This window comes from Piliocolobus tephrosceles, chromosome 13 (assembly GCF_002776525.5).
Source record: "Piliocolobus tephrosceles isolate RC106 chromosome 13, ASM277652v3, whole genome shotgun sequence".
NCBI lineage: Eukaryota > Metazoa > Chordata > Mammalia > Primates > Cercopithecidae > Piliocolobus > Piliocolobus tephrosceles.
The window spans coordinates 17,549,077-17,575,172 of record NC_045446.1 but is presented as its reverse complement, the minus strand read 5'-3'; the positions used below and the strand labels follow the sequence as shown (position 1 = coordinate 17,575,172).

General features: G+C 45.5%; 1 protein-coding gene across 3 annotated transcripts in view; it reads left to right on the top strand.

Moving 5' to 3' along the window:
- C13H11orf49 (chromosome 13 C11orf49 homolog) overlaps positions 1-26,096 on the top strand; it is a 217,909-nt gene that overhangs the window by 177,713 nt on the left and 14,100 nt on the right. For all 3 annotated transcript variants that reach the window (XM_023215691.2, XM_023215690.2, XM_023215689.1), the window contains exon 4: positions 12,891-12,975. In XM_023215691.2, coding sequence (XP_023071459.1) covers positions 12,891-12,975 — 85 coding nt within the window. The remainder of the gene's footprint in view (positions 1-12,890; positions 12,976-26,096) is intronic.

Genomic DNA, 26,096 nt, shown 5'->3' with positions numbered 1-26,096 from the left:
ACTGTTTATTAATTTTGTTGCCTCTTCTCTATTTTCTTATAGGCATCAGTAGCAAGTCACCTAAAATAGAAAAGGCCTGTCAGTTTTGGGGGGAAGCAAGGAAGTTATGAGCCAGATAGACTACATCTGACCCTGGAGCCACCCTATGACAAAAGGTGATAGAAAGAGATGGAATAGCTAGTGGGAGATTTAAATGTTCACAGTAATAATCACTGACCAGGTGCGATAGCTCACACCTATAATCCCAGTGCTTTAGGAGGCCAAGGCAGAAGGATCATTTGAGGCCAGGAGTTCCAGAGCAGCCTGGCAACATATCAAGACTCTGTCTCTAGAAAAAAAAAAATGAAAAAATTAGCCAGGCGTGATGGTGCACTCCTGTAGTCTAACTATATCCCGCCTAGGCTAAGGTAGGAAGAGCGTTTGAACCCAAGGAGTTCCAGGCTGCAGTGAGCTATGATCATGCCACTGCACTCCAGCCTGGGTGACAGAGCGAGACCCTATCTCTAAAAAAATTAAAATAATGACCAGCATGGTGGCTTACACCTGTAATCCCAGCACTTTGGGAGGCTGAGGCAGGTGGATTGCCTGAGCTCAGGAGTTTGAGACCAGCCTGAGCAACATGGCAAAACTTTGTCTCTACAAAATATACAAAAATTAGCCGGGCATGGTGGCATGTGACTGTGGTCACAACTATTTGGGGAGCTGAGTTGGGAGGATTGCTTGAGCCCAGGAAGTGGAGGTTGCAGCAAGCCTACGTGACGCCACTGCACTCCAGCCTGGGCAACAGAGCAAGACCCTATCTCAAAAAAAAAAAAAAAGGATAAAATTAAATAATACACAAAATAATAATAGCAGTTGCAGCTAACATTTAATGGGTTCTCACTGTGGGAATTCACTGTGCCAGGTATTTTTCATCCATAGACGAAGGAAAAGCAGGCTGAGTTCCCATAGACTTACAGCAAAAAGAAAAGGACATCATAGGGAGCCAGCCTGTATAGCCTTTGAATGAGAAGGCTTGATCTGATCCAGGAACTACCACTTAAGCGGCAATTTTGTCCTTTGCTGAGCCTCATTTTCCATGTCTATAAAAATGGGAATTAGGCCGGGGGCGGTGGCTGAAGCCTATAATCCCAGCACTTTGGGAGGCCGAGACGGGTGGATCACAAGGTCAGGAGACCGAGACCATCCTGGCTAACACGGTGAAACCCCGTCTCTACTAAAAAAAAATACAGGTCGGGCGCGGTGGCTCAAGCCTGTAATCCCAGCACTTTGGGAGGCTGAGACGGGCGGATCACGAGGTCAGGAGATCGAGACCATCCTGGCTAACACAGTGAAACCCCGTCTCTACTAAAAAATACAAAAAACTAGCCGGGCGAGGTGGCGGGCGCCTGTAGTCCCAGCTACTCGGGAGGCTGAGGCAGGAGAATGGCGTAAACCCGGGAGGCAGAGCTTGCAGTGAGCTGAGATCCGGCTACTGCACTCCAGCCTGGGCGACAGAGCGAGATTCCATCTCAAAAAAAAGGGAATTAATACCATTTTCTTTTCCCTGCCCCACAAAATTCTTATGGGGATCAAAAGTGATAATGCATATGAAAATGATTTGCATAATTCTACCATGTCTGCAAATATGACGAGCCATCAGCACTATTAAAAGTGGGGCGATAGAGGATTGGCAGTGCACTGACAGTCCGGACAGTGGCGCACCGGCCTTCAGGCAGGAACTCTGTTATTCATTCATCAATAAAGAAAAAGGCATGATAAAATAATCACGAGATAACAGATAAGATCGTTTCAGCCACCCACTGGCTGGAGCTGAAGGAGAACTTTGATAAATTGTGCCTTTTGTTGCACAGGTGCCATCCCACCTGTGTCTGTGTGCCTTAAATGAAGGAACGTAATAAGAGCAGGTACTGTTGATTGGATGCTTATCTGTGCCACGTACCAGCACCTTAATTTACCATCTCTTCCTTTTAAAAAAATGATTTTTTAATCCTCTCAAGAATTCATGATTAGCATTATCATTATTCATAACATTATTACTATATTCACTCTCATTTCTAATTGGCTTGCCCAATGTCACATGGCTAGTTAGCAGAAGAACCAGGATTTGGACCCAGATCGGCTGATTCAGGAGCCTTGATTTTTTTTTTTTTTTTTTTTTTGAGATGGAGTCTTGCTGTGTCATGTTGCCCAGACTGGAGTGCAGGGGTATGATCTTGGTGTACTGCAACCTCCACCTTCCAGGTTCAAGTAGTTCTCCTGCTTCAGCCTCCTAAGTAGCTGGGATTACAGGCACACACCACCAGGCCCAGCTAATTTTTGTATTTTTAGTATAGACGAGGTTTCACCATGTTGGCCAGGCTGGTCTCAAACTCCTGACCAAGTGATCTGCCCGCCTCTGGCTCCCAAAGTGCTGGGATTACAGGCGTGAGCCACCATGCCCTTCATGAGCCTATACTCTTAACCATTGCACTATGTAAGACCCACTTAGGTGTTAGGGCCTAACTGCCCTTTGTAGAGCTCTAGAGTTTTAAGGTAGCACCTCAGGCCGCCTTTCCTCAACTTCTCGTCTGGGTGAGAGCTGTTGAAGAGAAAGTTGGCTAAAAAAGGCTTTGTTTTTATAGATATTAAATATTGAGATTCCTTACAAGATTTTCATTTGTTATTTCTTTGAGACAGGGTCTCACTCAGTCACCCAGGCTGGGGTGCAGTGGTGCAGGCTGCTCACTGCAGCCTTAACCTCCTAGGTTCAAGCCATCCTCCCACCTCAGTCTCTTGAGTAGCTACAGGCTACAGGCGTGTGCCACCATGCACAGCTAATTTTTTCATTTTTATTTTTTATGGAAATGAGGTCTCACTATGTTGCCCAGGCTGGTCTTGAACTCCTGGGCTCAAGCAATTCTCCCGTCTTGGCCTCCCAAAGTGCTGGGATTACAAGCGTGAGCCACTGCACCAGACCTAGATTTCTATTTTTTAAAATGTATATATATAAAAACATTTTTTTCAGTCCGGGTGCAGTGGCTCACAACATCCTTATTTTACAGGTGAGAAAACTGAGGCCTAGAAAAGTTGTGCCCAGATAGGTATAATCCTTTGCCGAAGTCAGACCAAGTTCTTTTCTCTATCATGGTGTGTCTCTATGGTAGGCTTTTCCCCCCTAAAACAACATAAAAACCTTCATTCTGGCCTTAAACCCGCCCCCCTCTGACCCCCCGCAGAAAAAAATTTAAAATTCTGCTTCTTTTTCAAAGGTTGAGTGAGGTATATCACCATTGGGAGGGCGTGATGTTTTCCCTTGCCCTTACTCACCATTAGGAGGGATTAAGGTTTAATCTCCAGTTTAGCTCTTGTGCCTGTTTAACCATTTCTGTTCAATTAAGAACAGGAATGGGTTTCAGGAGTTTGTAACAACACCTGCTTCTTGGAGAATTATACCTTGGCCCTAAGGTGTCCATTTCAAAGGGCCCACCCTGTCCTCCTGTTTCCAAACAAAAATGGGAAGTGGTAACACCTGGTGGAGCTGCATGAGCACGAGAGTGGTGGTGCAAATTCTAGGCTGGAGTCACTTTGATGGGCTGCCGGAGCCTTTTGGGAGCTTATGGTGCCAAGATCCTGCTCTACATTTTGGTGTCCAAAACTGCCTTCCATTTCCTCAATAATGGGTAGGAAACTGTGTCCATGCCAGAGTAGCTAGCCCCGTTGCTACTAGAGAGGCTTTTTTTTACTCCTGGCACTGCTGCTTCCTTCCACAGTGCCATACGGCTGCCCACCCTAGCCATGTGCAGCCTGTGTTTCACATCCTCAAACTTTCTAAGACAGGACCTCCCCCAGAACAAAGCCTTGCCTTGGTCCTCCAATCGCTAATGGCCCCATCATGATGAACACACCCCCAAGGGTTCGACACAGTACAGGGGATTCTTATCAGATCAGGCCTGTGGTTTAAGCCACCAGTGGTGGCTCAGGATGGCCATGGGTCTCCTAAAACCTGATCAGATTGTCATGGTATGTCCTACATGACCCTGGGAAGAATGTTGAGATCCTGGTTAGAAATGCCCGAATTTCTTTAAATCTTTACCTGCTGTATATAAACAGTTCCTGGAGAGTTGTTTTTGTTCATTTTAAACATTGCCATAAAATTGTTACTGTGCCTGATTTAATACTTTGCCTAGAACAAAGATACAGCCAAATAGAAATAGACTAAATACATTTCTAGCTTGGTGTTTGGCTTAGTCATAATAAAATATAAAACTAAAGGGGCGGCCAGGTGTGGTGGCTCATGCCTGTGATCCCAGCACTTTGGGAGGCCAAGGCGGGCGGATCACGAGGTCAAGAGATTGAGACCATCCTGGCCAACATGGTGAAACTCCGTTCTCCACTAAAAGTACAAAAATTAGCTGGGCATGGTGGCAGGCGCCTGTAGTCTTAGGTACTCGGGAGCCTGAGGCAGGAGACTCGCTTGAACCCGGGAGGCGGAGTTTGCAGTGAGCTGCGATAATGCCACTGCACTCCAGCCTGGCGACAGAGCAAGACTCCGTCTCAAAAAAACAAAACCTAAAGGGGCTTTCTGCCGCCATTGGAACACACTGAAGATGCTCTGGGGAGTAATGAGCTGGCAAAGGATAGTGTTCATAATGGCCCAAATACTTTACCCCACAGGTATCATTCGAGGCCATTGCTTCTCATTCCTTTTGTAAGGTCATTTCCCATTCAGTCAACTAATTATCATTTCCCTCCATTTGTAATATAAAACAACAGTGCTGCCAGAGGAGATAAAATTGAATATCACAGCCTTCTCTTCTTCTGGGTCTTTGCTTGACAGGAACATGGCCCTAGTAGGGTAGCAATCTTTCTGTGACTTGTGATACCAACTGCTACATGGGCAGTGAAGCCGTCAGATGTCTTGCCTCCTTCTTCCCTTCCCCCACACTGTCCCTCACTCCCTTCCCCCTCCTCACAGAGTAGCACTGAGAAGTATTTACTCAGCTGTGGCCTGGTAACAAAGCCTTGGTGCCCTAGGGATCGGAAGGGGTGGTGTGGTCATGCCCCGAACTATCCATGTCCTTCCGAGCATCTCTTGGCAGAGCAACCTGGCTGAGGATGAGTGTCATTTAGAGTGAGCCTTCACAACCCCTGCATAAAAGAACATAAAAACAATTGCAGCTGAAAATTGGAGAGTCCACACATGGGCTGTGGTATTCTCTGGCCTCTGTGGTAGTCCTATTGAGATCATGCAGCCAACCAACTAGAGGCTGTTCAGTCCTCTGGGATTCCCATGGCTTATAGCATTTCATTATCTTCAGCTCTTGTCCAGCACTAGCTCACACAACCAACACGCAGGCACTCACACAAATGAATTTAGACTGAGCCCCATTTCATCCCCCATACATTTAGAGCTAAAAGTCTTTGACTTTAAGCTTTAGGGAAGGCTTTCTCTGAAGGAATGAATATATGGGCGCAGTTCCTTCCATCTGGCACTCCTCCATGGTCTTCTTTAGTGACCCTGGCAAAGGTACCATTTCCCAGGAAGAGGAGAGGTATCCGATCTACAACTACCTTCCACCACAGTTCTTCTGAGCAAATGTGGGTACACATGGTGCTCTGCAAGGAGGATGTAGAAATGACTAACCTGCTCCCACAGAGCTTCAGAAGCAAGACTTGCCACAGCAAGAATTCAGTCCAGATGTCAAAAAGACATCCTTTTCCTACAAGTGAGAATGAGTTAGCCCTTGAATATATTGGGAATCCATAATTTCTGACTAGATTCATTTTCTTGGCTAAAGTAAATTCATCTAACACTCTCTAGGATTAGAGTGGATGTAACCAACAGAAGAATATTTTGAGTCAGAGCGCTGCTTATCTTGAAAGCAGTAGTATTCATGCTAGAGTTGTAACAGCAATAAAGTGAATTTCTGCAAAGTGAACCCTAGGCTTCCTTTGGTTTTCATAGAAAAATCAGTGACACGGCCTGGTGCAGTGACTCATGCCTGTAATACCAGCACTTTGGGAGGCTGAGGCAGATGGATCACCTGAGGTCAGGAGTTCGAGACCAGCCTGACCAATATGCTGAAACCTCTCCTCTCCTCTACTAAAAACTAAAAACCTCTCCTCTACTAAAAATATAAAGATTAGCCTGACGTGGTGGTGCATGTCTGTAGTCCCAGCTACTTGGGAGTCTGAGGCAGGAGAATCGCTTGAACCTGGGAGACGGAGGTTGCCATGAGCCGAGATTATGCCACTGCACTCCAGCCTGGGCAACAGAGTGAGACTCTGTTGAAAAAAAAGAAAAATCGGTGATACATTCTTATGAAAAGAAATATTCAAGCTGATTGAATTGAGCACTTGGTGCGAAGGCCAACAAGCCCATGAAGTGTAGTACACCGGCCATGGTTCATCATGTTTACTGAGAGTATAGTACCTAGCATGTAGGGGATTTTCCTTTTTTCACACTTCACAACTACTGGCTTCTCCTCATACCCCTGTAAGTTTGCAGAAATGCCTCCTGTGCCTGGAGATCTCCTATCTCTGTGTTCACACAGTGACCAGAACTTTATCCCTATGAATTTTTATTTGGGTCACTATATGAGGCATGTTTTTATGTATTCATTCCTTCAACAGATGTATACTGCAATGCACCAGGCATTGTGCTAATTGCTTTAGCTAAGTTCAAAGATTCCTTAATTTCAGGACTTCAAGTTTTAATCAGTTAATAATTATAAAATAATGCTACCACTTATTGAGTACTTTGCTAACTATTTTCAGAAAAGTATATATATTACCTCTTTTGATCTTTTACAATTCCATTAGGTAGGTACTGTAATTATTACACTTTTAAGACAAGGAAACCAAGGTTCAGGGAAGTTGTACAACTTGTCTAAGTCATGCTGGTGGCAAGTAGTAGAGCCAGGTTTTGCAGCCAGGTCATCTGATTGCAAAGTCAGAGCTTGGCACTAATACAGCTGCCCTGCCCAACCACCCTGCGCTGTTTAAAGTGGCCTGCCTGAAAGGTATCTGTATGTTTAACTCAGATATAAAGTCTGTCAGTCATCTAGTGTGAATAATCCTATCATCAGAAGTCCTTCACAAACCAGCTGGATCCCACCTGCTAGGGTGGAACTTGCAGGACCTTCAGAGCCTGTGCTAGGCCTAGGTCTGAATCTCAGCCCTTTTCCTAGCTGTTTCCTTGAGAAAATGATTACGCCTCACTGAGCCCTAGTTTCTTTATTTCTAAAATAATAATAGCAAGTACTAACAGACGGCCCTTATGATGGATCAGACACTGTTCTAAGCACTTTACATTAACTCACAACAACTCTGCAATGTTCATACTGCCATTTCGTAAATGGGGAAACTGCGGCATGGAGTGCTTAAAGATCAAGTAACTTGAAGTCAGTGGCAAAGCTAGAATTTGGACTCGAACAATCTAACTCCCAAGTCCATGCTATTAACCACAATGCTATGCTGTGCTGCCTCTGGAGAAGATAGGATCAATGGCGTAAAACACCTCTGGTCTGGAGCCAGCCACACAATTGGTGAGACTAGTGCAAGGCTTAGAAGAAGAAAGTTTGGCAGTCTGACCACCCACGAAAGGAGACACACAAATTTGTGGAGAGTGTTCTGATTTTGATCTTACACCAAAACCTTATTATGTCTTTGCCTTTGAACTTGCAGGACCTACTGGCTGACACTCTTCTAATTGTGGGGAGATTTCTAGAGAAGGTGTCTATTGATACACAATACTTAACTCCCCTGCACCTGCCAGGTAGAAGAGTGGCGGGCATGAGATGGGGATGGGGATGAGAGACCACGGTGTGGCCACCAGCACAGGTGTCCCCCAGCCCATGTCCTCTGGCCTAACTGAGGCTGCTGTGCTGGAGCCTCGGTCTTCGCTGTTGACAGTAATTAGAACCTTTAAGACTTGGTTGCTTACGTGGAAAATGTCAATTCACTTGAATTGTCTTCTTGATCCAGTTCATCTGGAGCTATTTAGTTCCTGCAGTTAGTTTGGAGGAGAAAACAAGCTCTTAAGCCTCACACATTATAGCTGATAAGATCAAGGTGCTGACAATGTTAGCTGGGTGGGCTTTCGAGCCAGACTGCCTGGGTTTGAATTCCAGTTCTACCTCTTAAGTGTGCACAATCTGAGTTTTTGTTTCTGTGAAATGAGGGTAATGGTAGTGAAGATTAGTGAGGTAACATATGTAAACCCCTTAGATCAGTGCCTCCCCGAGAGAAGTGCTCAATAAATGTTAACTGTGTTATTGTTAAGCCCCTCCTTCCATCAGCCTCCCTTCTCTCCCTTCGAGCCTGAGATCTTGCTCAGGGAAGACAGGTCCCTTTCCTCTCCCCTGTCCTGGACCCTCCTCTCCTTGCTCACCAGCTTATTTCATCCCTCTAAACTTTCTCATCCTCATCTGTGAAATGGTACTGGGAATAATGGAGTCTACTTCGTAAGGTAGTATGCTGTGAAGGCTAAGTGAGTTAATTTTTTTAATTTTTTATTTTTTTAGGGGGGGGATGGAGTCTTGCTCTGTCGCCCAGGCTGGAGTGCAGTGATGTGACCTCAGCTCACTGCAACCTCTGCCTCCTAGGTTCGAGTAATTCTCCTGCCTCCCGAGTAGCTGGATTACAGGCACCTGCCACCACGCTGGGATAATTTTTGTATTTTTAGTAGAAATGGGGTTTCGCCGCGTTGGCCAGGCTGGTCTCAAACTCCTGATCTCAGGTGATCCACCTGCCTCGGCCTCCCAAAGTACTGGGATTATAGGCATGAGCCACTGCACCTGGCCTAAGTGAGTTAATTCAAGAGCTGAGCACAGATCTTCATGACTACTCACTCTCTTTACAGTTACTGCTGGAGCACAAAAGGCTGCGAGAAGGGCCTTTGAGATCTTGGACAGTTCTAAGAGCTAAAGGACCCAAAATGGACAGGAGCATTAGGGTGAACTGGTGCCCAAATGCAGGCCACAGAAGCAAGGGGAATGCTAGCTTGTTCATCATAATGGGGAGCCTGGAACAGAGCAGGCACATGGGAATAGGAAGTGAGTGGCCACTGCGGGAGAGTGTTCAAAACAGATTTGGCTCAGGCAACTCAACAGAGAACTTTCAAGGCAGAACACTTTTAGGTGTTTAAATGTCCAAATTCAGCAACAGCCAGGCTCATGCCTGTAATCCCAGCACTTTGGGAGGCTGAGGTGGGAAGTTTGTGACTAGCCTGGGTGACGGCACAAGACCCCGTCTCTAAAAAAATTTTTTAAATGAGTAGGGCTTGGTGTCATATGCTTGTAGTCCCAGCTACTTGGGAGGCTGAAGCGGGAGGATCGCTTGAGCTCAGGAGTTCAAGACTGCAGTGAGCTATGCCACTGTACTCCAGCCTGGGTAACAGAGTGAGGCCCCCCATCTCAAAATTAATTAATTAATTAATTAATTAAAATTTAAAATGAAAAAAACCTCAGCAACAAATACCTTCCTCCTCTCTTCTCCTTGCCTCCAGAATTTAAAAACAGAACCAAAACAAACTCCCACTATTTGATGTTACTAAGTTCTAGACATTCTGCTAAGCACTTTATAGACATCATCTGTCTTACAGTTGACTTTAACCCTGAAAAGTGTCAGTATCACTTGCATTTTACAGATGAGAAACTGAGACTTAGAGATGTTAAGCAATTTGCCCAAGATTACATACCTGGTGAATCGCAGAGCCAAAATTTGAATCCTAGCCTATGGAGCAGAAAGGGAACAAGCTCCCATATGCTTATCAGTATTCTGATTTTGAAACAAGTCTTACCACTCATAGTTCTCTCAATACCCACTGTACAACAGCTGAGGAGTGTCTTGAAGTAGCAGAAATCATCTGCCCTTGATATTATTTGGTCACTACTTCAGTAGAATTAGAACTCCTCTCTCCACATCCCCAACACAGAGTCTGCATGGAAGAATAATAATAACAATAATATAACTGCTCTCTCCACAATTAAAAGGTGTTTATTTGCTTGCATTTTCATTAATCTCTTTATATGACTACTGTCCTCACTTAACATTTGGAAGAGTCAAGTTCCAGAAGTGGTGAGCAGGATGTATTCTGTTTTTCATATATATTTTTTTTTATTATACTTTAAGTTCTAGGGTACATGTGCATAACGTGCAGGTTTGTTACATATGTATACCTGTGCCATGTTGGTGTGCTGCACCCATCAACTCGTCAGCACCCATCAATTCATCATTTATATCAGGTATAACTCCCCAATTCAATCCCTCCCCCCTCCCCCCCCATGATAGGCCCCAGTGTGTGATGTTCCCCTTCCCGAGTCCAAGTGAACTCACTGTTCAGTTCCCACCTATGAGTGAGAACATGCGGTGTTTGGTTTTCTCTTCTTGTGATAGTTTGCTAAGAATGATGGTTTCCAGCTGCATCCATGTCCCTACAAAGGACGCAAACTCATCCTTTTTTATGGCTGCATAGTATTCCATGGTGTATATGTGCCACATTTTCTTAATCCAGCCTGTCACTGATGGACATTTGGGTTGATTCCAAGTCTTTGCTATTGTGAATAGTGCCGCAATAAACATACGTGTGCATGTGTCTTTGTAGTAGAATAATTTATAATCCTTTGGGTATATACCCAGTAGTGGGATGGCTGGGTCATATGGTACATCTAGTTCTAGATCCTTGAGGAATTGCCATACTGTTTTCCATAATGGTTGAACTAGTTGTTTTTCATATTTTTAAGAGCTTTTGTTGTATTAGAGAAGCACACAGTGATTTCTGTAAATCATTATTCTGTCCTCAGAAGCAAGTATTTGAAGTACATGAGTTAGAATAATATCAAAAACATGAAGAGGGCCTAGGGTCTAGAAACCAGGAAGCTAATGTTGATTCCTAGCATTGTCTTTCTTAATCAAGTAACTCTCTCTCTCTCTCTCTCTCACTTTTTCATTTTCCTTCATTCTGTTATCTTCCCAAGGATATTTTGTAGGTAATTTGGGGGATAAATGTAAGTTCCTATGAAACACTCTGACTCTCCCTAAGAATGCTATCAGCTATATCCACCAAAGTTTAGCCTAGAAAAGCACTGATGATTCAAAGATAGAACTTTCCTTTATTTACTCCCTGCCCTGCCAGAAATCACTCTTCTCTTCTCTCTAGATGGGGAGTTCTGGAGTGAGAATAAAGTGGGAACACATTAGATTCAGTGGCTTTTCTCGCTTCCCTTCACCTTTTTCCTCACCCCAAGCCTGAGACCACAAGTGGCGATGACTCCCTCCCTTGAAGAACAAGACCTCCTGCCAGGCTGTGCCCGAGGTCAGGCGAGTGGGAAGAGGAGAGTGCCACAAAACCATCTTGATCCTTTGACCTATATTGACGCTGAGTCTGTTCCTTTGGTGTTTCTGACTTTGGCAGTGTGGTTAGTCAAACTCTGTCCCCACCTTGAATTGAGCTTTGATGAAAAAGTACTAGGAACCCAGGCCTTTCCCTGGAGATTTGGGGTTTTTGTCTTGGAAAAGCATCAACCAAACTAACAGGGGCAGAAGATCTGGATTCCTGTGGCTTGAGCTAACTTAGGTCCAAAGAAACCAAGTGCCTATGATCATCATCTTCATTCCCCAAATGTAGCCATGCCCTCTGGATTCCCTCCTCTCACTCATCCTCCTCCCAATTAGGCAGGCTTCGGGGTGGATTGCTCTCACTTTAGCATCACCGGGCCCTTCCGTATTCGAAATGCTTTGGTATATGGTAATACTTGCACATTCTTACTCCTTGGCTGATCTAAAATCTTTTGCCTTCAGTACATGCAGCAACAAAATAACTTAAGCATCAGTGTATTTCTTCTCCCTTGGAATCCTATAAATCTCTCTGAGATTCACCTGTCTAGGTTATCTGCTGGACCACAGAGCCTCATCTTGGCTCACCTCTCCCAAAGCACTGCTTCTGTATATCAGGAATCATTTGGTTGCCTTGACTGTATATCTTGGACCTTTGTCTTGGCTTCTTATAATAGGATGACCAGATTTGTGTTCAGGCATTCAAAAGAAGCCAGCCTGCGGCAGTACTGGATGACAGAGTTATGAGGTCTGTGGGTTTCTATGCTATACTCTTCTCCTCCATACACAGCAAGACTGTTTGCCTTAGTACTGCTTCCAGATATTCTGTGGATGGTCTTTGGGCATGTGGTGGGAAATGTTACCATGCCAGAGAATTTCAGCAGATTTAACCAACTTTGAAATAACTTGTTCTTCCAGATTTTTATATACAGGGAAACCCAAAGAAGGCTGATGAAGGTGCCTCTCTTGTTTGCTCTCTTCACCCGACCAACTTTCATGCCAGTGAGGCTCCTTTGGTCAAAATGTTGTAACTGGATGCTTCCCACCCAGGAAAAGCATTGTAGAAATATTGATCTTAGGCCGGGCGCGGTGGCTCAAGCCTGTAATCCCAGCACTTTGGGAGGCCGAGACAGGCGGATCACAAGGTCGGGAGATCAAGACCATCCTGGCTAACACGGTGAAACCCCGTCTCTACTAAAAAATACAAAAAAAAAATTAGCCGGGCGAGGTGGCGGGCGCCTGTAGTCCCAGCTACTCGGGAGGCTGAGGCAGGAGAATGGCATGAACCCGGGAGGCGGAGCTTGCAGTGAGCTGAGATCCGGCCACTGCACTCCAGCCTGGGCCACAGAGTGAGACTCCGTCTCAAAAAAAAAAAAAAGAAAAAAAAAAAAGAAATATTGATCTTAAAAATCTCACACCTGGAGGTTAGAGACTAGCATACCCTTAACACTGACTTGCTTTTAAAAGAGCAGCTCTACCAAGACCAGGTCTGAAACTCATGAAATGAACAAAAAGAGGCCAGTGACTTGAAATGCAGAGACCTAATGTGTTCCTCTCCATTTCCACTTCAGATTTGCTGACCATGAAAGAATATCACTGTTTGCTGCAATTACTGTGTCCTGATTTCCCGCTGGAGCTGACTCAGAAAGCAGCCAGGTACGTCTCCTGGATTCTTGAAACCAACTCAGCTCTCTGTGGGCCGCTGCTTCCTAGAGAAACCTGAAGTGTATACAAATGAAAAAAAGGAACATTTAGGAAAGAAACTGGCAGTGGGAGAGGGGTCTATTTGGGATGTGCCCCAAAACATAATAGATTCTGCATTTCCAAAGGGAAGCGAAATGATCCTTTGTGGTTTCTGTGGGGAGCCTCAGGGTCTGAAGATAGAGTTGGAGGGTGGCAAGATGAAGAGGAAGAAAAAGGCCAAACCCCTCCAATCCCCCCTCACACACACACACACCCTAGAGGATATTCTGAGAAAAGAGGGGCTGCATTTTTGTGTTTTCACACTACTGTAAAGATACTACCCAAGACTGTGTAATTTATAAAGAAAAGAGATTTAATTGACTCACAGTTCCACGTGGCCTCAGGAAACTTACAATCATGGCAGAAGGCAAAGGGGAAGCAAGGACCTTTTTCACATGGTGGCCGAAGAGAGAAGTACAGGCGGGGGAAATGCCAGACGCTTATAAAACCATCAAATATCTTGAGAACTCACTCACTATCACAAGAACAGCATAGGGGAAACTGCCCATGTGATCCAATCACCTCCCACCAGGTCTCCCTCTCAACACCTGGGGATTACAATTCGGGTTGAGATTTAGGTGGGAACACAAAGCCTAACCATATCAGGGGGCAAGGGTTGGCAGTGACTTGTGATGAAGAGAGTTGAGGCTGGGGACCGGAAGAGCATAAAGGTGATAAAGCCCCAGTTGAAGGAAGGGCACATTATATTATTTATGCCAGAAGAAGCTTTTCAAGATCAGTCCAGAACCAAGAGTTGGCAGAAATAGTTAGAAGCCCCTAATTTCTGTGTTGGGTTTCACCATCATTCACAATTTTTAACCACATGAGGCATATTGGACTATGCCTCAGTTAACTTTTACTTACTTAACTCAAAACCTGAGCTAGGCCAGGCGCAGTGGCTCACACCTGTAATCCCAGCACTTTGGGAGGCCAAGGCAGGCAGATCACCTGAAGCCAGATATTCAAGACTAGCCTGACCTTCATGGTGAAACTCCATCTCTACTAAAAATACAAAAAAATAGCCAGGCACGGTTGCGCTTGCCTGTAGTCCCAGCTATTCAGGAGGTAGAGGCAAGAGAATCTCTTGAACCTGGGAGGCAGAGGTTGCAGTGAACAGAGATCACGCCATTGCACTCCAGCCTGTGTGACAGAGCAAGACTCCATCTCAAAAAAAAAAAAAAAAAAACCCGAGCTAGGGTTGCAAATGGACATGTAGCAAAAATCATGTTTATTGAAGAATGCCTTACCTTCCTTAAATCATATTGAATGCATTTACCTTCACTGTTCTGTTTAAATTTGTTTACCTTAACTATCTCACCTAATCCTTGTAAAAACTGTTACTTCCTTTTAAAATGATCCTTTGTGGTTTCTGTGGGGAGCCTCCGGCTCTGAAGACAGAGTTGGAGGGTGGTGAGAGGATTAGGCAAACAACAACAAAAAAACACACACACAAATACACACCCACACTCCCACACATACCCCTAGAGGATATTCTGAGAAAAGAGGGGGCAAGGGTTGGCAGTGACTTGTGATGAAGAGGGTTGCAGTTGGGAACCAGAAGGGTGTGAAAGCAACCGGGCGCGGTAGCTCATGCCTGTAATCCCAGCACTTTGGGAGGCCAAGGTAGATGGATCACCTGAGGTCAGGAGTTCGAGACCAACCTGACCAACATGGTGAAACCCCGTCTCTGCTAAAAATACAAAAATGAGCCTGGCATGGTGGTGGGCACCTGTAATCCCAACTGCTTGGGAGGCTGAGGCAGGAGGATCACTTGAACTTGGGAGGCAGAGGTTGTAGTGAGCTGAGATTGTGCCACTGCACTCCAGCATGGGGAACAGATCTCTTTTTTTGAGACTGGATCTCAAAAAAAAAAAGGCGTGAAAGTGATGAAGCCCAGTTGAGGGAAGTGTACTGTTACTGCTCACTTCACTGAAGTGGGAACTGAGGCTCAGACAGGATGACAATGTGCGAATATACTGATAGCTTGTAAGTAGCAGTGGCGGGACTAGAACTGCAGTCAGCCTGAATCCAGAGATGGGGGATCAGGAGCCCAAGGAGATTCAGAGTCTCCTCATGCTCCCACCTCCCTGTGTCATGGCATCATTTCTGCTTTGTGGTTTGACCCACTGAAAACAAAGCTGCATTGGCTGCACTGCACCAAGAATCAACTCACTCCTTTTGAAACGTGCCAGCCAACTCCTCTACTGACTTGGAAGATCAGAACTCCATTGCTCCCAGTGACAGACACCAGCCTCAAGGTGGGGCAGGGTGTTGTGCAGCTCACAGCTCATGACCTAGTTTTGCTGGTCATGTGCGAAACCTGTTTAGTGATCACACACTCAAAATTGTGTAGGTTTTTTCTCCCTCATTATTCAGTGGATAATTTTCTTTCCTGATGGCAACTGGCCACTGGTAAAAGCTGCAGTTCAGGTTTTATAATTTTAATTTATCTGCTATCCAAAGGAGATTTGGATATTTTTTTTCTTCACTGAAAAAAAAAAAAAAAAAAGTATGGGAGATTATCTCTTGTAATTTGAAAGCAGCCAAATGGAGTTAGCTTTAAATTTCCATGATTGTTCCCTTTTGGGCAGAAATCATTTTATTTAAAAAAATTTTTTTGTTTGTTTGTTTTCTTTGAGACAGAATCTCACTCTGTCACCCAGGCTGAAGTGCAGTGGTGCAATCTCGACTGACTGCAACCTCCACCCCGCCTCTCCCCGGGTTCAAGTGATTCTCCTGCCTCAGCCTCCTGAGTAGCTGGGATTATAGGTGTGCACACCATGCCTGGCTAATTTTTTTTTTTTTTTTTTTTTGTATTTTTAATAGAGATGGGGTTTCACCATGTTGCCCAGGCTGGTCTCAAACTCCTGACCTCAAATGATCTGCCCACCTAGGCCTCCTAAAGTGCTGGGATTACAGGCATGAGCCACTGCAGTCAGCCTGGGCTCAGATCGTTTTAAGGAAAATTCAGCCCCAAAATCTGGGGGGATAAACTCAGCATCCTTAAAGACTGAACTTAAGGCCAGGCGTGGTGGCTCACACCTGTAATCCCAGCACTTTGGGAGACCGAGACGGATGGATCACGAGGTCAGATTGAGATCATCTCTACTAAAAAAAAAAAAAAGAAAAAGAAAAATTAGCCGGGCGTGGTGGTGGGTGCCTGTAGTCCCAGCTACTCGGGAGGCTGAGGCAGGAGAATAGTGTGAACCTGGGAGGCGGAGCTTGCAGTGAGCTGAGATTGCTCCACTGCACTCCAGCCTGGGCCACAGAGCACTCCAGCCTGGGCGACACAGCAAGACTCCATCTCAAAAAAAAATAAAAATAAAAAATACTGAAGTTAAGAATGAAGGTATGACAATAATTAGAGAATTTCTAAATAAAGAAAAGGAACCATAAGTGTGAGTATGTATGTCCCAAGAGGCAAGTAGGATCCATAGTAATCTTGTTTGCTGCTTAATCACTATCACTTAGCATAGTACCTAGATACATGCCAGACACTCCATCAATGCCTGCTGAATGGATCAGTATATGAGTGAATGTGTGAGTGAATATTCCTTGTCTGGCATTTTACATGATTCTAATAGTCCATGATTCTAAGTAACTCTAAGAACAAGAGTCAACAACTATATCCTATATTTATTTGTTCATTTGTTTATTCATCAAATATTTCTTTTTAACAGCTTTTTGGGATACAATTCACACACCATACACTTCACCCATTTAAAGTGTAAAATTCAATGGCTTTTAATGTATTTCCAGAGTTGTGCATCCATTACCACGGTCCATTTTAGAATGCTTTCATTACCCTAAAAAGAAATCCTACACCCCTTAGCCATGACTCTTCAGTCCCCTCTCTGCCATCTTCCCCAACCCTAGGCAACCCCTAATCTACTTTCTGTCTCTATAGCTTTATCCACTGGGCATTTCAAATAAGTAGAATTGAGGCCAGGCACAGTGGCTCACGCCTGTAATCCCAGCACTTGGGGAAGCCAAGTGGGGAGGATTGCTTGAGCTCAGGAGTTCCAGACCAGCCTAGGCGACATGGTGAAACCCCATCTCTACCAAAAATACAAAAAACTTAGCCAGGCATGGTGGCGTGTGTCTGTGGTCCCAATTACTTGGGAGGCTGAGGTGGGAGAATTGCTTAAGCCTACAGGGCAGAGGTTGTAGTAAGCTGAGATCGCACCACTGCACTCCAGCCTGGGCAACAGAGTGAGACTCTGTCTTTAAAAAAAGAAAAAAATCAAATAAGTAGAATTGTATATGTGGTCTTGGCCAGATGTAGTGGTTCATGCCTGTAATCCCAGCACTTTGGGAGGCTGAAGCAGGTGGATCATTTGAGGTTAGGAGTTCAAAACCAGCCTGGCCAACATGGTGAAACCCTGTCTCTACTAAAAATAGAAAAATTAGCTGGGCATGGTGGTGCACGTCTATAATCCCAGTTACTCGGGAGGCTCAGGCAGAATTGCTTGAACCCGGGAGGCGGAGGTTGCAATGAGCCAAGATCATGCTGCTGCACTCCAGCCTGGGCAACAGAGCGAGACTGTGTCTCAAAAAAATAATAAAATTAAAAATTAAAAAATGGCCAGGCACAGTGGCTTATGCCTATAATCCTAGCATGTTGGGAGGCCAAGGCGGGTGGATCATGAGGTCAAGAGATGGAGACCATCCTGGCCAACATGGTGAAACCCCATCCCTACTAAAAATACAAAAATTAGCTGGGTGTGGTGGTGCGCGCCAGTAGTTCCAGCTACTTGGGAGCCTGAGGCAGGAGAATCGCTTGAACCCAGGAGGCGGAGGTTGCAAGATCGCACCACTGCACTCCAAGCTGGTGACAGAGTGAGACTCTGTCTCCAAAAAAAAAAAAAAAAACTTTTTTTGTGACTAGTTTCATGTTTTAGGTTGGTGTAAAAGTAATTGAGGTTTTGCCATTATTTTCAATGGCAAAGACTGTAGGTACTTTTGCACCAACCTAATAGCACAGTGTTTTCATGGTTCATCCATCTTGCTGTATGTGTCAGTACTTCATTTCGCCAAATGTTTCTTGAGTGTTGATTTTGTGCCGGGAGCTATTCTGCAAATGAGGATACAGTCATGAATAAGATATAGTTCCTGCCCCTCAAATAACTTGATTTAGAAGGCGACTGCTTAGGTACTGGTTACTGGCTGCCACCACTCTGTGACATATGACCTTGGTTTTGATCAATCACTCCAGAAGAACTGACCTCTTTTCCCTTTCCTGTGTTGTGAGGGAGCTTATGAGAGTGAACCTTTGATATGCATCTTAGCCCCCCACAGCCACAGCTTTGCATTTGCCCCAGCTCTCTCCTCAGTCCCTTCCAAACAATCAGATACATGAAAGCACCACAAGATTTGAGTGTAGGTGGTAGAATCCTGTAAGAACCAAAAATTCTCGATACCAAGGTAGAATTATACAGTTATTGATACTAAGGGGCTTCTGGAATGGTATTCCTCTATTTGTGGCTGGAAACCTACCCACTCCTCACCTAGAGACCTGCTGTTTGACAGAAACCTCAGACCTTTCTGTTTGAGCAGGAGGAAGCATCGTAGCCAGTCCATGTCAATAGCAGTGTGAGGGAATTATGGGAATGGCGGTAACAACAGAAGGGCCAAGGTTACCCACACGGCACCGGCTGCAGTTAGAGATGAATTCAGAATTAGGATAAGTTTGTTTTCTCCCCAAGTATAAGCATCAAGCTTCTGTGTCAACCTCATCTCCTCAATGCCATGCTTTCCCCCACTGTACTGCAGCTGGTGCATATGTAGAAAAACTGTATGTATCCCAGAAAGCATCCCCTGATTTTGTAAGCTATTCTCATTTTGTCCTCAAGGTCAGGGTCCCAGCTTCCCCACACACACACCTATGCATCTGATCAGAACTGCAAATGGGGGTGGTAGAGACTTCAAGGCAGTTACTATTGCTAGAAGAGGAACTGCCCTCTCCCATCTCACTGCCGGGCTTACTTTATCCAGGACGCTGAAGTCTGGGGACGGGCTGCTGAAGGAGGCTCCAGTCTGTGATGATGTGTGCGTAAAAGAATGTAATCCACAGGCAGCTGGAAGCCGGAGCCTGTTCAGGGGCATGGTGTCCCCACATGCGCCTGCCTTATGTGCTGCAAGCATCGTGGCCAGGCCCTGGGGCAGCAGGTGTGAGCTGGAAAAACAGGAAAAGAAAAAGCAAATAGCCTCCACGACAGCAGCCAAGCCAGAGATCCCCTCCACCTCACATATTTCTGCAGCTAGTGGAGTAGTTCTTTTATCCCCAAATGATCACCAGCATCTCCCGCTCCCCATCCTCCATGGACTGGAAGCTTTCTGGATGGTTAAGAGCATGCAATTGGAACCAGACTTCTTGAGTTCAAATCCTGGTTTCACAACATACTAGCTGTGCCCTTGAGAAAGGTATTTAATTTCTTTGAGCCTGTTTCCTCATTTGTAAAATGGGAATAATAATAGTTGTAATGATTGAAGGAGAAGTATATGATGTGCTTAAAATGGTGGCTGGCACAGAGTAAACTTGTCATGATCGTTAGAAGTGGTAATATTAACCTTGACCTAGAAGAACACAGGCCCCATGGCGTTAGAAAGATCTAGTGTACATCCCACCTGTGCCCCATTAACTGGATGACCTTGCGGATATCTCGTAACTTCTCTGGGCCCTGTTTTTATATCTGTAAAATGGGGATGACAATAATAATAGCAACTAACTCATAGGGTGTTTGTAAGATTTCAGTAACACCAACAAAACCATGAAAATGGCTTACCACATTGTAGACATAAAATAAGTAATAATTTTTTTTTTTTTTTTTAGATGAAGTCTTGCTCTGTTGCCCAGGCTGGAGTGCAGTGGTGTGATCTTAGCTCCCTGCAACCTCCGCCTCCCAGATTCAAGTGATTCTTGTGCCTCAGCCTCCCAAGTAGCTAGAATTATAGATGCCCGCCACCACGCCTGGCTAATTTTTTGTATTTGTAGTAGAGACAGGGTTTCACCATGTTGGCCAGGCTGGTCTCGAACTCCTGACCTCAAGCGATCCGCCTACCTCAGCCTCCCAAAATACTGGGATTACAGGCATGAGCCACCACGCCTGGCCAGTAATAATTTCTTGCTGTTACAATTATGTTGGCATTATTAATAGTACCAGATTTTAAAAAATAAATAAATGAGACGTTGCTGGGTTTCCAAAGCCAATGCTTCCTGGCCTTTTTGCACTTCACAGCAATCAGAAAATAATATATAACAAAAATCTCCAGTAAAGACAAGACTACTTGTGATCGGCCTGCAGGCTCTGGCCTCCTCCCAGCTGGGCCAAGGGGACCATCACACCTGTAAGTCATTTGAGACCCAAGTGACAAAGGGTTGGGAAGCTGTGTTCCAAGGGTGAAGATTTAAAGCACTGGTTCTTAAACTTGAGCATGCATCAGAGTCACCTGCAGGGCTTGTTAAACCACACATGGCCGGACCACATCCCCAGAGTTCAGTAGGTTTAGGGCAGGGCTCAAGAATTTATAGTTCTAAAAACTTCCCAGGTGATGCTGATGGTCTGGGAAACACACATTGAGAACCACTGATTTAAAGTATTGCCTGTCATTTTTTTTTTTCTTTTTCTTTTTTTTCTTTTTTTCTTTTTTTTTTTTTTTTTGAGACGGAGTCTTGCTCTGTCACCAGGCTGGAGTGCAGTGTCGTGATCTGAGCTCACTGCAACCTCTGCCTCCCAGGTTCAAGCAATTCTCCCGCCTCAGCCTCCCATAGCTGGGACTACAGGCATACACCACCATGCCCGGCTAATTTTTGTATTTTTAGTAGAGACTGGGTTTCACACTGTTGGCCAGGATGGTCCCAATCTCTTGACGTCATGATCCACTTGCCTCGGCCTGCCAAAATGCTGGGATTACAGGCGTGAGCCACCTCACCCTGCTGTATTGCCTGCCATTCTTATTCTGGCCAGGCACGGTGGCTCATACCTATAATCCCAGCACTTTGGGAGGCTGAGGCAGGCGGATCACTTGAGGTCAGGAGTTCGAGACCAGCCTGGCCAACATGGTAAAACCCCGTCTCTACTAAAATACAAAAATTAGCCAAGCATGGCGGCACATGCCTGTAGTCCCAGCAATTCGGGAGGCTGAAGCAGGAGAATCACTTGAACCTGGGAGGCAAAGGTTGCAGTGAGCTGAGATCACGCCGCTGCACTCCAGCCTGGGCAATAAGGCAAAACTGTCTCAAAAAATAAAATTAAAATTAAAAATTAAAAAAAGTATTGACTGGCCACCGTGGCTCATGCCTGTAATTCCAGCACTTTGGGAGGCCGAGGTGGGTGGATCACGAAGTCAAGAGTTCGAGACCAGCCTGGCCAAGCTGGCGAAATCCCATTTCTACTAAATACAAAAATTAGCCGAGTGGGGTGGCGCGCGCCTGTAATCCCAGCTACTCAGGAGGCTGAGGCAGGAGAACTGCTTGAACCCGGGAGGCAGAGGTTGCGGTGAACTGAGATCATGCCATTGCACTCCAGCCTGGGTGACATAGCAAGACTCTGTCCCCCTCAAAAAAATTATTTTAAAATGTTATTATTTTTTGAAATGGAGTCTTGCTCTGTCACCCAGGCTGGTGTGCAGTGGTGCATTCATAGCTCGCTACGGCCTCAAACTCCTGTGCTCAAGTGATCTTCCCACCTTAGCCTCCTGAGTAGCTAGGACCATAGGCACATTCTACAAAGCCCAGCTAATTTTTTATTTTGTAGAGATGGGGGCGGTGATCTTGCTGTGTTACTTAGGCTGGCCTCGAACTCCTCCTGCCTCAGCTTTCCATAAATTATTTTTTATTTTATTTTATTTTAAGATGGGGTCTTGCTGTGTTGCTTGGGCTGGACTCAAACTCCCAGGCTCAGGCAATTTTCCTGCCTCAGCCTCCCAAGTAGCTGGGACTACAGGTGCACACTACCACACCCAGCTAAGAACTTTTTTATAAAGAATTCCTACAAATTGGCTGGGCACAGTGGCTCACGCCTGTAATCCCAGCACTTTGGGAGGCCGAGGTGGGTGGATCACCTGAAGACACGAGCTTGAGACCAGCCTGGTCAACATGGTGAAAACTCCTCTCTACTAAAAATACAAAAAAATTAGCTGGGCATGGTGGTGGGCACCTGTAATTCCAGCTACTTGGCAGGCTGAGGCAGGAGAATTGCTTGAACCTGGGAGGTGGAGATTTCAGTGAGCCGAAACTGTGCCATTGCACTCCAGCCTGGGCAACAAGAATGAAACTCCGTCTCCAAAAAAAAAAAAAAAAAGAATTCCTACAAATCAATAAGAAAAAGATTAAGGCTCTCAGTAGAAAAATAGTCCAAAGATATAAACAGGCAATGCACAGAAGAACATTAGTAATAAACCTTTGGGCATATTTTCATGCCCACACTCACTAGTAATCAGGAAACTGCCAATTATATTGAGATACCTCCTCATACCTATCAAATTGGCAAAAATTTTAAAGTTTCATAATACAGATATTGGTGAGGATGTGAAACAGTGGAAACTCTCATAAACTGCGGGTGGGAGTGTAAATTGTTACAATTACGTTCGGACAATTTAGCCAAATTTTAAAAGTCCAAGAGCTACCCCTGGGAATAAGGAAACATGCAGTATTGTTTGTAATAGCTGCCACTGGAACAATCTGCATGTCCCTCTGCCGAAGGAAAGAATAAAGTGTGGCATATTCATACCATAGTTGTGGAATTCTTTCCAGCAGTTAAAATGAATAGCTATATATGCATCAATCCTGATGAATCTCAAAATATCAAAGTTACAGAATGACACAGATTTGAGAAAAAGCAAAACAAAGCTATATAATGTTTTAAGAACACATACATTCGCATGAGTTAATTATAGTATAAAGACATGCTGAGGAATGCTAGACCCCCAAGTTTTAGTAAATCATGGTGATCCCCCCAGGAAGAAAGGTACATGATAGGATGAGGGAGGGGTGCACAGGTGGCTGAAATGGTTATCTGTAATGCTGCATTTTACAAAGTTTTTGAAGACTGAAGCAAGGATAGTAAGATGTTATGGTACGAGAACATTGGCTAGTGGGGACACAGGTGTTTCTTACGTTATTCTCTGTAGTTTTCTGAGGTTCTAAACATTTCCTTTATATAAAAAATGATGGGGGGATTAGGTAGAGAGCAGTGAGAGCAAAAAGCATTTTGGGGAAAGTAAGCGGCAAGGAAAAGAAGCTAGGCTCTCACCAGTGATGGCCTGGAGTTTGAGGCATTTGAGGGCAGAGGGAGGGAAAGTGGGGCTTTACAGGCCATACATTGGGTCTGGGTCTTTATTCTAAGGTCTGTGGACCAGTTCACCCCTAGCTCACAGGCTTCGTGGGAGGTTCCAGAGTAATGAGGCCTTCAGACTGTCTGCAGGGAAGCAGCAGCACGCAGGCCAAAGCTTCCAGTCCTTCTGGGGGCAGCTGCTCTAACCAACACTAAGACTGGGAGAAGTGAAAGGGGCAGCAGGAAGGCTTCATTACCACGAGACAGCACAGAGCCCACTCTTCCTTACCAGAAGTGGCTGCAGGTGGTCTCGGAACTGTGACTAGCGTCAGAGAGGCCTGTATTTGAAGTATAGCTCTTTCGCTCCTGTTTGTAACCTGCGTCAGGTTTCTTAATTCCTCTGAACATCTGCGTTCTCCATAAAGATACTCACTGAACTGACCTCACAGGATTAATACGAGCAGAAAATGAACTTATGGGTGTGTAGTGCTAACAGCCCTTAGCGAATATTCACTATTATTATCATCGTCATCATCATGTTGTTTCCCACACCCTCTGGATCAAGCATCTTAGGCATTTCAGGGCAGGTAGGGTTTGGGGTACCCTGGAGGTGCAGACTAGAGCCAGGGCAGAGCAATGACCTGGACATCCCACGCCACTTCAAGGGCCTAGGCTAGAGGCAGCTTGTGCAGCACAAGTGTGCCTCCAACACAGTCCAGAAGAGGAGCAACCCTCAGGAAATGACCCAGGACACCTTCGCAGCAGCCTTTTTCCTCCCACCTGGAGAAGGTAACCAGACATCGTGTCATCACTGCTTCTCTCATGGCCCTGACATTCAAACAAAAACCCTAGAGGTGCACTGTGAGCCCAAACAGACATGGGGACACCCTTCAGCCACCCTATGACTGATGCTGCTCATGTGACCTCCTCAAAGAAGTCCATTCATGGAAAGTGGCTTTTCTTTCTGGCCCTAGCTGAGGGCTAGCTTCCCCCAAAAGTAAACGGGAAACTAGATCGCTGGCTTCCGCCTGAGACCTCTGCCTGGTGGATGATGGCAGCACACACTTCCTCTGGGCTCTATTTTTATTTGCTCTTTTGGGCTCTCCCACACTTTAAACCAGATAGAATATACTTACTGATTACAGCCGGCGCTCATTCTGAGCGCCTGTTAGACACTAGCATATATAACATCATCACGCTGACTCGCCACAGGAATCCTGGGCAACAGGAACTATGATTGTATCCTCTTCACAGATGAGGAAACTGAGGCTCGGAGGGAAACAGTCCCTTGGCCAGTGAATGGTGGAACTGGGACTTAATCCTGGGGTCAACTAATCCAGAACTTCAGGAAAATGGGTGCAGCCCATGCCACTAGACCAGGGAAACTGACCCTAATTAGGGGTGAATAGGAAGTTGGCAAGTCAGTAGGTTCAGGCTGGAAGCTGTTGCTTACTTGGCACCCTTACAACTCCCATCCAGACTGCCTATCCCAGCTGCTGGAAGTCAGCAGGGGAGGGAGAAAGTGGCCAGTCTCAGACCGGCCATGTGCTCTTTCTCCACTCCACTTGCCTGTCCTAGGCTCCACCCCACACATGGTTCTGCTCCGCACAGCCTGAACCAAAGTGTCTCTACTTCTCCCCCAGAGTCCCTCTCTCTAGCCCTGAGGCATGGCCCACAAGGGTCCCTCGATGATCCAATAGATCTGTGCAGACTGCCACTGGCAGCAGCTCCCTGTTGGCTCCACTTCAAAGCAGGGGCGGCCAGGCACCTCCAGGTGTCAGAAGCAGCTGGCACGTTAGCAGAAGGCCTCTGGCAGGAAGGAGCCAACTGCCAGCAACTGGAAAACAGCACATGGGGATGACCTCGTCTCCAAGAAGATTCTTTCCCGAGCCCTCTGCGAGTGGCATCGAGCTTGAGTTCAGAATGAAGGAGCTGTCTGTGGGGGAGCTATGAAGGGGATAAAAGGGTTGCAGGAAAAGGCAAAGAGGTAAAGACAGACCAGGAGCTTCCTGCCTGCCTTTTCCCACAGTTCTGCTGAGATTCCAAAGCAAGATGCAGTTGCCCACAGCTAGAAAGGTCCCATAGGCGGGTTAAAGACACAGATGCCTAGAACTTTCATGGGTCTCAGCATTCATTTGGAGATGGACAGCACAGCATATGGTGTGATTAAATGTACCTTTCAGTAAGTCTTCTGCAGCCATAGGCCTCTGAACTTCAAACTCTCGCCCCACTAGATTTAGCACTAACAGGAGGAGCTGTTAGTTCTGTCCACCCTTAGGACAACACTGTCGGAGCTGGAAGAAGCCCTTTGGGAAGTATGAGCCTTCAAGCTTCTGCTTGAACATTTCTGGCAATACACATCTCATTCCTTTACAAATCAGCCACAATCCTAGAACTACGCAGCTTGAAAACATCTCTAGAGCCAAACTCTAGATCCCTGTGGTATCTCCCCAAGAGGCAGTCCTTTGGGAGTTGGGTCTCAGCCCTCACTTCCTCCCTAGTCTTCGCTTCTAAGCAAAAGGATCTAAATGCAGTCATTTGTCCAGTATCATGGTTTTTAGACTGTCCAACAGCCTGACCCTCTTCTCCGGGACTCTAGTTTACTCCCCTTAAACAGACTGTCCAGACATGAAAGTATAAAGCTCTTTCATTCCTAGCTTGTAACCTTCGCTAAGTTTCTTAATCCCTCTGAATGTCTGCATTCTCCATAAAGATTCTCACCAAGTATCTTTATGAGAGGGATTAAGAAACTACTCCAGA